The 13524-nt window shown below is 44.5% G+C and overlaps 1 protein-coding gene across 2 annotated transcripts; it reads left to right on the forward strand.

Moving 5' to 3' along the window:
• Window positions 1-93: 93 nt before the first annotated feature.
• On the forward strand, window positions 94-11013 carry LOC139389382 (DEAH (Asp-Glu-Ala-His) box polypeptide 37). 2 transcript variants are annotated; one of them, XM_071136102.1, is made up of 26 exons: window positions 94-225; window positions 465-599; window positions 833-1002; window positions 1139-1251; window positions 1408-1759; window positions 1894-2042; window positions 2190-2282; window positions 2412-2508; window positions 2770-2883; window positions 3121-3436; window positions 3527-3603; window positions 3692-3818; window positions 3909-3985; window positions 5751-5983; window positions 6099-6210; window positions 6318-6424; window positions 6596-6784; window positions 6977-7101; window positions 8802-8918; window positions 9059-9231; window positions 9350-9464; window positions 9548-9685; window positions 9969-10063; window positions 10227-10300; window positions 10380-10477; window positions 10567-11013. In XM_071136102.1, exons 2-26 carry the CDS (start codon window positions 491-493, stop codon window positions 10641-10643), a joined length of 3447 nt encoding a protein of 1148 aa, XP_070992203.1. In that variant the 5' UTR covers window positions 94-225; window positions 465-490; the 3' UTR covers window positions 10644-11013. The 2 variants fall into 2 exon arrangements, with proteins under 2 accessions (XP_070992203.1, XP_070992205.1); XM_071136104.1 differs by having other exon boundaries at window positions 119-225; window positions 444-599.
• The last annotated feature ends 2511 nt before the right edge of the window (window positions 11014-13524 follow it).

Consider the following 13524-nt stretch of genomic DNA (forward strand, 5'->3'; position numbering starts at 1 on the left):
TTCAAAGATATTGTAATACATAAATACATAACCATAGCGTTCTGAAAAAGAGGGCGGAACTTTCATACCGATCATGTATCAGTATCGGAACATAATGTGTGACGGACCCAGGCTTAATGTTGTATACACGTGAGATCCTGGAAAAGTTTCAACAGCGAGCTGGACGGCATTTTGTCTTTAACGTTTATGCGCCATACATTACCATCATTTCTACGTATTGACACGGTGAGTGTTGTTGTTCGTGGTTTGTATTAGCTAGCCAATGGAGTTAACGTTAGCGTTTCACAAGAATAGTTTTGCTAGCATCAGTAACGTTAGCTACCGTAGCTGTTTAGGCTCTTTCTACCAGCGGCTACATTTGTTTTCAAAACCGCTTAACAACGCATTAGTACCGATATATTTAAATGGGAACTTGTAGCACTCACCTCCCTGTCAATGCGATACTCTCCTTGTGCGATCCACAGAGCTCCTGTCTGTTACGTGCCGTAAGATGGGGCGACTGAGGAAGAGGCACAACTGGAAGGGACGGGAGCAGAACGAGACACATCCACCTCCAGAGGCCAAGGAGGAGGGGAAGACTGTTGTAGTGGAACTCAAAGGTACAACACTCAAGCGCCTGTGGCCCGATGGCTCTCAAAATATGTAGGTACACACGAGGGTGGTGAAGGGGAGAGATACATGGTAACTAAGTATGAACATTTTTTCACTCTACTGTTAAGTCCCTCTGGATAAGAGCGTCTGCTACTAAAATGTACGACTACTGTTCGTGAGGTTGGTGTTGTAATGGGTGTGATTCTTGTGTACTCATGATACTCTGTTCTCTGTCCCACAGACGGGGCCAACCTAAAGGGGGTGGACGAGAGCAATGCCCTGGTCCTCCCAGCCACCAAACCCAAGAAGAAGAGGGGCATTGAGAAGGCCCTTACTAAGAAACAGCCCCTTACCAAGAAACAGAGGAAACATCTACAAAAAGTCCTGGAGGTCAAAGAGAAGAAAGCTAAGGTAACATTCTCAATCTGCCTTCTCTGAGTCAGACCAGGCCAGTTTCAGTCAAGTATAATTATGAAGTGTGTCATTTGAAATAGTTTTGCACAAAAACATGAAACTACACTATTCATCATCTTCCTCCTTTGACCAGAGAGTAGACATCCTGGCCAAACTGGCCGAAGTGCAGCTGCCTGACTCTGAACTGAAGCTGCTCTACACCACCTCCAAATTGGGCACAGGAGACAAGCAGTACCAGACCAAACAGTAAGGCAGTGGGACTGTCACACCCTTGTAGCAGCATTTGGTTTAGTTATGCTTTCCATAAGCTCAGGTTGACTGATGAACAATTATATTCAGTTGGAGTGATTAGTGTCCTGGGCAACTGAAGGCTTGTGTGTGATCCTCTGGTAACTTTCTCAGGACTCCTGATGAGGTAGATGACGGAGCCTCAGGGCCCAGGATCAGCAGCCTGAGTGGAGCCAACAGGAAGAGGAAACGAAGAGCACGAGAGGAAGAGAAGGCAGAAGAGGAGAGTAGTGATTTGGACTCATCTGATGAAGAGATGGATGATAGCAGGATGGGGAATAGAAGGGTGGAGGCCACTAATGTCTCAGAATCTAAAGAGCCAGCCTCCTCCTGTCAGATGAAAGAGGTGGAAAAGAAAGAAGAGAAAAAGGAGATGAGCGAGGAGTCAGGCCCTGCTCGGGCCTCCAGTAAAAAACCTTCCGAGCCAGCAATCTTCATCTCCGTGGACAGACTGCCAGAGATACAGGTGTGTGTTTCTTGTGGTGTGTTTGTTTCTCATGCACATTCTCTTTTTTTTTCTCAAGCCGTGTGCATTTGTCTTTATTTCTCCTGCTGTGTGTGCGCATGTGTTTTTGTGTGTTTGTCCTGCAATGTGTGTAGGATTCCCGTCTGAGGCTGCCAGTGCTGGCTGAGGAGCAAGTAATCATGGAGGCGGTGAGAGAGAACAGTTTTGTGGTTCTGTGTGGAGAGACGGGAAGTGGTAAAACCACCCAGGTACCCCAGTTCTTGTACGAGGCTGGATATGCCAGGTAACACACACACCCTGCTCTTCTTTTTCTCTGCTTCACTCTATCTTATTCACCACTTATCTTGTTGTATGTTTATTTGAAGCCTTTTTTCACTCCACTAATACCATCATATCTCTGTTTACCCCTCTCTCTCCTGTTACTCTCCAGTGGCACTGGAATCATTGGTGTGACAGAGCCTAGGAGAGTGGCAGCTGTCAGTATGTCCCACAGAGTGGCCAAAGAGATGAACCTGTCTACACGGTACACACACACACACACACACACACACACACACACACACACACACACACACACACACACAATGGTTAGTGTTTGGATTTCGTTTCCAGTTGTGTCTGAGGCTCTCTGTGTTTGGTTGTCTGTTGTTAGGGTGGTGTCGTACCAGATCCGTTATGAGGGGAATGTGACCAGTGACACCAAGATCAAGTTCATGACAGACGGAGTCCTGCTGAAGGAGATTCAGAAGGTAATCCTCCCACCCCCACCCCCTCTCCTTATTCTCTATCCTTCCCTTCACTTGTTCCATCCTTCCCCCTCCCTACCTATCTGCCCCCCATGTTTTTCCATATTTATTGTATGACTCCATTCTTAGTCTATTTGCCTCAGTCACCCAAATGGCACCCTAGTCCCTTTGTTGCACTACTTTTGACCAGAGCCCGTAGTGCGCTACTGTATAGGATGGGGTGCTATTTGAAATGCAATCTAAGTTTGTCGCTCTCTGCTGTAGGACTTCCTGCTCCAGAGGTACAGTGTGATCATCATAGATGAGGCCCATGAGAGGAGTGTGTACACAGACATCCTGATTGGCCTGCTGTCACGCATCGTACCACTCAGAAACAAGGTCAGACAGATGGGGTTCATTTTTTTTTGTTATTAAAAAAAGAACATCAACAAGTGACTGGGGGTTCCTGACACCTTGGGCCTGTTAGTTAATATATGCACAACTGTTATGTAAAGATTTATAAACTATTTACTCAATCGAAAATGTGTTTAATAATGATTTATTAGCAGACTTCTCTACCCAACTTGCTGTTGTCCTTATTTTCCCCTACCCTGTTGTTTCCTGTGTGTCATACAGAAAGGCCTCCCCATGAAGCTGATAGTGATGTCAGCTACTCTGCGTGTGGAGGACTTCACAGAAAACAGGAAGCTGTTTCCTACTCCTCCTCCCGTCATAAAGGTGGAGGCCCGTCAGTTCCCTGTAAGCGTCCACTTTAACAAACGGACTCCTCTGGAGGACTACACTGGAGAGGTGTTCCACAAGACCTGTAAGATCCACCGCATGCTGCCCCCTGGGGGTATCCTGGTGTTCCTGACTGGTCAGGCTGAGGTCCACTCTGTCTGCAGGAGACTGCGGAGGGCCTTCCCTTTCAGGAGGGGCAATACAGCTACTGGTATGTTTTTTAAAAAGATTATTATTATATATTTTTTTATGCACACAGTCTTTACACCGTGTAAAATGTATGACTGTGTGTTCTGATAAGGTGAGGGAGAGGAGGCAGCAACAGACTACTCAGATGAGATGAAGAAGTTTAAGAAAGCCAAACATAAGAGAACTGTGGTATGTACTACTTAGTTATTCTGTCACTGTTGAGAAGTGTGTGAGTGAATGTTTTAATGCTGTTTGTGTGGTTTCTGTGTGTGAGTAGTCCCTACCCCGTATTGACCTGGATAACTACTCAGCATTGCCGGTGGATGAGGGGGACGAGGACCGTCTGGCGGGGATAGATGATGAGGGGTCAGACCTGGAACTAGGAGACGATGCTGCAGACACAGGTAAGAGAAAAGGACAGCTAGGTGTATGTGTTGCCCTACAGCTCTCAGGTGTGTATCCTTGATTCATATGTTCTCTTTCCGTGTCTGTAGAGGAGAAGGCGGACCCGTCCCTCCCTCTTTATGTCCTCCCCCTCTACTCTCTCCTGGCTCCAGAGCAGCAGGCCAAGGTAAGACGGGCCACTTGGCACAAGAAATCTACAGTAGATTAAGTGATATAGTTGCATTAATGCATGGATCTTTGATCTGTGTCTGTCTGTGCGAGCTTGTCCTAGTGTGCATGCTTATTTTGCATGTACAGTGGAAGTTTATACACCATAGCCAGCTACATTTAATCTCAGTTTTCCACAATTCCCGACATTTAATCCTAGTAAAAATTATCTGTCTTAGGTCATTTAGGATCACCACTTTATTTTAAGAATGTGAAATGTCAGAATAATAAGTGTTTTTCAGCTCTTATTTCTTTCATCACATTCCCAGTGGGTCAGAAGTTTACATGCACTCAATTAGTATTTGGTAGCATTGCCTTTAAAATGTTTAACTTGGGTCAAATGTTTGGGGTAGCCTTCTACAAGCTTCCCACAATAAGTTGGGTGAATTTTGGCCCATTCCTCCTGACAGAGCTGGTGTAACTGAGTCAGGTTTGTAAGGCCTCCTTGTTTGCTCACGCTTTTTCAGTTCCGCCCACAAATTTTCTATAGGATTGAGGTCAGGGCTTTGTGATGGCCACTCCAATACCTTGACTTTGTTGTCCTTAAGCCATTTTGCCACAACTTTGGAAGAATGCTTGGGGTCATTGTCCATTTGGAAGACCCATTTGCGACCAAGCTTTAACTTCCTAACTGATGTCATGAGATGTTGCTTCAATATATCCACATAATTTTCCTTCCTCATGATGCCATCTATTTTGTGAAGTGCACCAGTCCGTCCTGCAACAAAGCACCCCCACAACATGATGCTGCCACCCCCGTGCTTCACGGTTGGGATGGTGTTCTTCGGCTTGCAAGCCTCCCCTTTTTCCCGCCAAACATAACAATGGTCATTATGGCCAAACAGTTATATTTCTGTTTCATCAGACCAGAGGACATTTCTCCAAAAAATACGACCTTTGTCCCCATGTGCAGTTGCAAACTGTAGTCTGGCTTTTTTTATTGCGGTTTTGGAGCAGTGGCTTCTTCCCTGCTGAGCGGCCTTTCAGGTTATGTCAATATAGGACTCGTTTTACTGTGGATATAGATACTTTTGTACCGGTTTCCTCCAGCATCTTCACAAGGTCCTTTGCTGTTCTGGGATTGATTTTCACTTTTCGCACCAACGTACGTTCTCTTGGATACAGAACGCGTCTCCTTCCTGAGCGGTATGACGGCTGCGTGGCCCTATGGTGTTTATACTTGCGTACTATTGTTTGTATAGATGAACGTGGTACCTTCAGGCGTTTGGAAATTGCTCCCAAGGATGAACCAGACTTGTGGAGGTCTACAATGTTTTTTTTCTGATGTCTTGGCTTATTTCTTTTGATTTTCCCATGATGTCAAGCAAAGAGGCATTGAGTTTGAAGGTAGGCCTTGAAATACATGCACAGGTACATCTCCAATTGACTCAAATTATGTCAATTAGCCTATCAGACACTTCTAAAGCCATGACATAATTTTCTGGAATTTTCCCAGCTGTTTAAAGGCACAGTCAACTTAGTGTATGTAAACTTCTGACCCACTGGAATTGTGATACAGGTAAATGATCTGTCTGTAAACAATTGTTGGAAAAATGACTTGTGTCATGCACAAAGTAGAGGTCCTAACGACTTGCCAGAACTATAGTTTGTTAACAAGAAATTTGTGGAGTGGTTGAAAAACAAGTTTTAATGACTCCAACCTAAGTGTATATAAACTTCCGGCTTCAACTGTGTCTATGTGTGTTTCTAATCTTTGTGTCCAGGTGTTCCAGCCCCCTCCTCATGGTGCACGTCTGTGTGTCGTGGCTACCAACGTAGCAGAAACCTCTCTAACTATCCCGGGGATAAAGTATGTGGTCGACTGCGGTCGGGTCAAGAAGCGCTTCTACGACCGCGTCACGGGGGTCTCCTCCTTCAAGGTCTCCTGGACCTCACAGGCCTCAGCCAATCAGAGGGCAGGCCGGTCAGGCCGTACCGAACCTGGACACTGCTATAGGTCAGAACTGGAAAGGGGTGTTTAATTGTTAAAGTAAATGCTTTCACACCCCATTTTTAACCTCAATAATTTCTAACTGGGATAAAATTGAATGTGCTATGACTGTGTGTGCTAGGCTGTACTCATCAGCGGTGTTTGGAGACTTCAGTCTGTTCTCAGAGGCAGAGATCACCCGCAGGCCAGTTGAGGACCTGGTACTACAGATGAAGGACCTTAACATAGACAAGGTCAGAGAAATAACAGATTGATTGATGCTGTAAAGAGGGAGAAAGTCTTCCTGTGAAATTAGTCAGACACTACCTATTTGGCTAATGGTGTTTTCCTGTGTGTTCAGGTGGTCAACTTCCCATTCCCCACAACTCCCTCAGCTGAGGCGCTGGTGGCAGCAGAACAGTTACTGGTTTCACTGGGAGCCCTAGAGGAGCCGCCACGCACCGGACGGTAAGCGGTTAAACCTGACTCACTCTCTCTCACCCTTCACTCAACCTACCTCACTGCTCAAAAACTCACTTCTCAGCAGGTATATCTGAGGTCCCCTCTTCAGATCCTCTACCTCACTATCCCCTCCTGCAGCAAACCCACCCACGATAAATCCATCTCTATCTGCTTTAGGGTTAAGGAGATGGAGCGAGCGCGTCTGAGCTGTCCCATCAGCCCCTTGGGCAGGGCAATGGCGTCATTCCCCGTGTCACCACGCTACGCTAAGATGCTGGCGCTAGGGAAGCAGCAGGACTGTCTGCCTTACGTCATCGCTGTGGTGGCCGCCATGACGGTCCGGGAGATCTTTGAGGATCTGGACAGGTGAGGGGCAGAGAGAGAGTAGAGGAAATGTGTGTTTATAGGATTATTCTAAAATACATAGACATTAGAATAGCACGTGTTTCTGATCAAACAGTGTTTTGGTTTTGTTACTTATTGTGAAATGCATATTTAAACAAGATCCTAAAGTGTTTGCGTCTCTACATTCTCTCTCCACTGTCTCTATTGGTCCAGACCTGCTGGTAGTGAGGATGAGAGCTCCAAGCTGGCCCAGCGTCGAGCCCGGCTGGCCCAGATGAGGAGGCTGTGGGCTGGGCAGGGAGCCTCTCTACTGCTGGGGGACCTCATGGTCCTGCTGGGTAAGGCTGGAGTGTGAGCGTATGAGGGTGTGGTGGTGGTTTTCTTTGTGTGTGTGTTCTGTACACTACCTGTCATAAGGTTTAGAACACCTACTCATTGAAGGGTTTTTCTTTGTTTTTACTATTTTCTACATTGTTGAATAAAAGTGAAGACAACACTATGAAATAACACACATGGAATCATGTAGTAACCCAAAAAAGTGTTAAACAAATTTAAAATAAATTTTAGATTTGAGATTCTTCAAATAGCCACCCTTTGCCTTGAGAGTTTTACACACTTTTGGCATTCTTTCAACCAGCTTCATGAGGTAGTCACCTGGAATGCATTCAATTAGCAGGTGTGCCTTGATAAAAGTTAATTAGTGGAATTTTTTCCTCAATGCGTTTGAGCCAATCAGTTGTGTTGTGACAAGATAGGGGGGTATACAGAAGAGTCCTATTTGGTAAAAGACCAAGTCCATATTATGGCAAGAACAGCTCAAATAAGCAAAGAGAATTGACAGTCCATCATTACTTTAAGACATGAAGGTCAGTCAATACGGAACATTTCAAGAACTTTGAAAGTTTATTGAAGTGCAGTAGCAAAAACCATCAACCGCCATGATGAAACTGGCTCTCTTGTGGACCATTACAGTAAAGAAAGACCCAGAGTTACCTCTGCTGCAGCTCCATGATGAAACTGGCTCTCATGTGGACCATTACAGTAAAGAAAGACCCAGAGTTACCTCTGCTGCAGAGGACAAGTTCATTAGAGTTACCAGCCTCAGAAATTGCAACCCAAATAAATGCTTTACAGAGTTCAAGTAACAGACACATCTCAACATCAACTCTTCAGAGGAGAATCAGGCCTTTATGGTCGAATTGCTGCAAAGAAACCACTTCTAAAGGATACCAATAAGAAGAAGAGACTTGCTTGGACCAAGAAACACGAGCAATGGACATCAGACTGGTGGAAATTAGTCCTTTGGTCTGGAGTCCAAATTTGATATTTTTGGTTCCATCTGCTGTGTCTTTGTGAGACGCGGTGTGTGTGTGTGTGTGTGAACGGATCATCTCTGCATGTGTATTTCCCACCGTAAAGTATGGAGGAGGTGTTATGGTGTGGTGGTGTTTTGATGGTGACACTGTCTGCGATTTATTTAGCGTTTCAAGGCACACTTAACCAGTGTGCATTTTGCAGTGATACGCCATCCCATCTGGTTTGGGCTTAGTCCCACACCTCCAGGCTGTGTAAGGGCTATTTTACCAAGAAGGAGAGTGATGGAGTGCTGCATCAGATGACCTGGCCTCCACAATCCCCCGACCTCTACCCAATTGAGATGGTTTGTGATGAGTTGGACCACAGAGTGAAGGAAAAGCAGCCGACAAGTGCTCAGTATATGTAGGGACTTCTTCAAGACTGTTGGAAAAGCATTCCAGGTGAAGCTGGTTGAGAAAATACCAAAAGTGTGCAAAGCTGTCATCAAGGCAAAGGGTGGCTATGTGAAGAATCTCAAATAAATTTTGATTTGTTTAACACTTTTTTTTTTTTTTTTGGTTACTACATGATTCCACATGTACTTTTTTCATAGTTTTGATGTCTTCACTATTCTTCTACGTTGTAAAAAATGTAAGAGAAACCGTTGAATGAGTAGGTGTTGTAAAACTTTTGACCGGTAGTGTACTACATGTGTCTGTTAAAGTATGATGGGTTACCTCAGGTGCTGTGGGTGCGTGTGAGTTTGCTGGCTGCACTCTTAAATTCTGTGAAGAGAATGGACTGCGGTATAAAGCCATGCTGGAGATCAGACGACTTAGAGGACAGCTCACCAACGCAGGTACACACACACAAATAAATCAGTTTATTTGTCACGTGCGCCAAATACAACAGGTGTCGACCTTCGAGTGAAATGCTTACTTACAGGCCCTAACCAACAGTGCAATTCTTAAGTAAAAACTCTGTCCTCTCCTTCAATAGTGAACTCAGTGTGTCCAGAGGTGGGTGTGTTTGTGGACTGTAAGATGGCTCCACCTACTGAGAGCCAGGTGGTGTGTTTACGTCAGATAGTGCTGGCGGGACTGGGAGACCACCTCGCCAGACGGGTACAGCAAGAGGAACTTCTAGACCCAAAATGGAGGAATGGATACAAGGTGAGTTCACCTATAATACTGATTGGTGAGGAAAGTTTTTTTGTTTATTTTTATCTTTGTGTTTCTTAGTCCCATTTCTGATCCTGCTTGTTGATAGTGTTGTGTTAACCCTTTTCAGACCCCACTCCTGGATGAGCCAGTCTACATCCACCCCTCCTCAGCCCTGTTTAAAACGCTACCTCAGTTTGTGGTCTATCAGGAGGTCTTGGAGACCACCAAGATGTACATGAGAGGTAGGTGAAACACTTAGTACAGTTTAATGTCATCGGTATTCCATTATGCCAACAGCTGTTAACTAGGGAGATTTGTCTCTCAGGTGTATCAGCGGTAGAACCAGAGTGGGTTCCCCAGCTCCTCACCCAGTACTGCCATTTTGGATCTCCTCTGGAGACCCCGTCGCCATGGCTCTGTGCCTCTACAGGCAGGGTCAAATGTCACTGTACCAGCACCTTTTGTGAGTCTGCTCTACACCATGCCTGTCCTTGTCACGTTCAGTAATACAGTATCTCCCTGGTCTGTGTGGGCTATAACGTCTCTGATCTCTGGCTATGTCTCTATTCATCTTTTCTCAATTCCCTGAATCCCCTCTAATTTCCTCAAAACGTATTGGAGAGGAAGGTCTGAGGGGAGGGACCTTGGACCTTCTCTAATACAGTAGAAAAGGAGGCGAGGATGTGAAGAATCACAGAAACACTGATTGAGATTGAGCCTAACACTCTATTCCCCGTATTCTCCAGTCCGATGTGGCTGGCAGCTTCCTGCTATAGAGATGGATTACCCAGATGGCCTGGAACGATACAAACTGTTTGCCAAGTTTCTTCTGGAAGGACAGGTACTAAAAGCACTGGCTGCATCCCAAAGGGAACCCTTTAACCTATAAGTGTACTCTATAGTGTCAGGTCAGGCAGTACAGATCTCTATGGGATAAACCTGGTTAGATGGAGTAAAACAGAGGTTGACTGCACTCACTTTTATTTGTGTGTCGTGTGTTTCAGGTCTGCCCTAAATTGAAGCAGCACAGCAGTTATCTTCTCTCAAACCCTTCCATCATGATGAAGACCTGGGCAAAGTAAGCCAAGTGTTCCTTTCACTACACCACATAGGATGGTCTGTTGGGTTGATGCTTAATGTTGTTTTTCCTCTGTCAGACTCCAGCCCAGGACTGAGGCTCTGCTGGGAGCTTTAGTGTCAGAGAGAGTGGACTGCAGAGACTTACTGCTCTCATCCTGGAAGAACCACGACAAATGTACGTATTTGTGTCATTTCAATGAGAGACTGTCAAACGTGTCAAATAGTTTATCATGATGTTCTCTTCTCATAATTTTCTCCTTCCAGTCCTCTTGACTGCGTACTGCCAGTGGATCCCCGAAGCTAAGCACCAAGACGTGGCCAAGAGCTGGCCTCCCATCTGACACAGAGGACACTGATACCAGCTTTGCAGCCTGCCAAACCAGCCATACCATCACAGTGCCATCAACACAACCCCATTACACATACCAGGGAGCCAGTTATCCATACCTCAGCCAGCCACACAACACACAGGACCTTTTGGCTGTTCTGTACAGAACTGTTCAGGGGAAGGGCCATCTTTCACTTGGACCATGGGTCCATCTCTGGTTGTCCTTTGATACATTTTTAAGACTGCTTATTTGTGCTAGTCTGAAACTGATGATTAGAATGAGATTTGATCAATGTTGGACAAGTCTTTTTGAAGATGAAGCCTTAATCTTACCACGCAGTTGACACCCAAAATAAATACGAAGGCTTTTTTTTCTGTTTTAATTGAAGTGAATTTATTTATTTTAGTGTGTTTCCTGAAGATTTCTTGCATAGTCTTACTATCATATTTATTTCCCTCACACTACTTCTTAAACGATTGAGTATGAAACTAACTTCGAGGTACAGACCTCCCGAACTTAGATTGCTTGAGAAAATATTTTGGATAGCATTTATACTTTAACTATAACAATATGTAAAATGATCTCCAATGTATTTCAATGGCAAAAAAAAGGGCAATAAACAAAGTATCTCTTTCACCGTTTTATGTCTATCAACTCCAACCCAACGTTGAGATGTTCAGACTGACCCTACTTAGATTGCTTGTCAAAATGGTTTTTGATGCTATTTAGGGCTCTATTCAGTCTGTCGCTGAAGCGTTACAGATTGCGCGATTTAAATAAATGTAATTTCCGTCTCCGCTAATGTGATAAAATTGCTTAAATTGCAATCATGCTGTAACTTCCGCAATATGGATTGAATAGAGCGTGTGTACTTTTAAACTATAACCATTTTTAAATGAACATGTTTAAATAAGAACCATTAAATAGTGGTAGCTATTCAAAATGGTCCTGCTCTTTGGCCAATTAGGCAACAAAACCAACTTTAAAACTTTCAGGCTATCCTAACTTCAAGTTTTCTAACATGGATACAGTGCTAAATACAGAAAGTATTTAGACCCCTTGACTTTTCCATATTTTGTTACAGCCTTATTCTAAAATGGATTCAATAGTTTTATTTCTCAATCTACACACAACACCCCATAATGACAAAGCAAAAACAGGTTTTTAGATAACATTTTTTGGGAAATATCACATAAGTATTCAGACCCTATACTCAGTACTTTGTTGAAGCACCTTTGGCTGCAATTACAGCCTTGAGTCTTGGGTATGATGCTACAAGCTTGGCACACCTGTATTTGGGGGGGTGGGGTTCTCTCATTCTTCTCTGCAGATCCTCTCAAGTGCTGTCAGGTTGGATGGGGAGTGTTGCTGAACAGCTATTTTCAGGTCTGTCCAGAGATGTTGGATTGAGTTCAAGTCCGTGCTCTGGCTAAGCCATACAAGGACATTCATAGACTTGTCCCGAAGCCACTCCTTTGTTGTCTTGGCTGTGTGCTTAGGGTCATTGTCCTGTTGGAAGGTGAACTTTTTCCTCAGTCTGAAGTCCTGAGTGCTCTGAAGCAGGTTTTCATCACAGATCTCTGTACTTTGCTCCTTTCATCTTTCCCTCGATCCTGACTAGTCTCCCAGTCCCTGCCGCTGAAAAACATCCCCACAGCATGATGCTGCCACCACCATGCTTCACCGTAGGGATGGTGCCAGGTTTCCTCCAGGCGTGATGCTTGGCATTCAGGGCACCAATCTTGGTGTCATCAGACCAGAGAATCTTCTCTCGCGGTCTGAGTCCTTTAGGTGCCTTTTGGCAAACTCCAAGCGGGCTGTCATGTGCCTTTTACTGAGGAGTGGCTTCTGTCTGGCTACTCTACCATAAAGGCCTGATTGGTAGAGTGCTGCAGAGATAGCTGTCATTCTGGAAGGTTCTCCCATCTCCACAGAGGAACTCTGGAGCTCTGTCAGAGTGACCATCATTGAATTTAAAATGTCCTTGTCACCTCCCTGACCAAGGCCCTTCTCCCTCGATTGCTCAGTTAGGCTGGGCGGCCAGCTCTAGGAAGAGTTTTAGTGGTTCCAAACTTCTTCCATTTAAGAATGATGGAGGCCACTGTGATGGATGGATGCCACATTTTGTTTTTGTACACTTCCCCAATCTGTTGTGCTGCTGACTGCAGTTAAGCTTCCTTGACTTTATGCTGCAATATGTAACGTTTTGGGTGACCTGACCAAATTCATGTGGTCACAGATACCTTACAAAAAAGGTAGGGATGTGGATCATGTTGTTTATAGATCTCAGTCATTAAAGCAGGTCAGGAAGCGGTATATCTGTTCTATGTGCTCTATTTCTAAACTTCCCTTAAGTTCCATTTTTGCATATTTTGCTTTCTGTTTTGTACACCTAGCTTCAAACAACTGAAAATAACAATATTTTTGGTTATGGAAAATAAATTGCATAGTGGTTTAGATGGTACAATGATTCTCTACACTATACTTGCTTGTTTAGTCACAAACTGAAGTTAGGCAAACTTAGAATTTTAGCATCCAGGAAATGGCAGAGCGATTTCTGCATAGTGCATCTTTTTAAAACATTTTTGCCAACACCTGGCTAACCTTTGTTTAAACAGCTGCTATTAGCAAAATGTGTCAGAAAGGGAATTTCAATCTAATAGGCTGTTGTAGTTTACACTTCCTCTTGTAATTGTAATGTGGGGAGGTGACAAACGATCTACCGAATGTATTAATTTTAAAATGTTGATTACTTCTCCTTCTTCCTTGCTATTCACCTGATGACAAGGCATTTGGGGGGGGAAAAAACAATTTCTAACATCTGATTAGTGTCCCTGAGTCGACTGGGTGTGGGTTCCTGGGCAGGAAACGGTTTAAGACCCCTGCTCTAACA

This window comes from Oncorhynchus clarkii, chromosome 30, assembly GCF_045791955.1.
Source record: "Oncorhynchus clarkii lewisi isolate Uvic-CL-2024 chromosome 30, UVic_Ocla_1.0, whole genome shotgun sequence".
Classification (NCBI taxonomy): domain Eukaryota; kingdom Metazoa; phylum Chordata; class Actinopteri; order Salmoniformes; family Salmonidae; genus Oncorhynchus; species Oncorhynchus clarkii.

Bases quoted from the DNA above. Each gene is read 5' to 3' on its own strand.
- LOC139389382 (XM_071136102.1), top strand. From the start codon at position 491: ATGGGGCGACTGAGGAAGAGGCACAACTGGAAGGGACGGGAGCAGAAC. The intron at 9,465-9,547 runs GTAGGTGAAACA...TTTGTCTCTCAG, and splicing joins CACCAAGATGTACATGAGAG to GTGTATCAGCGGTAGAACCA. The intron at 10,478-10,566 runs GTACGTATTTGT...TTCTCCTTCCAG, and splicing joins CTGGAAGAACCACGACAAAT to TCCTCTTGACTGCGTACTGC.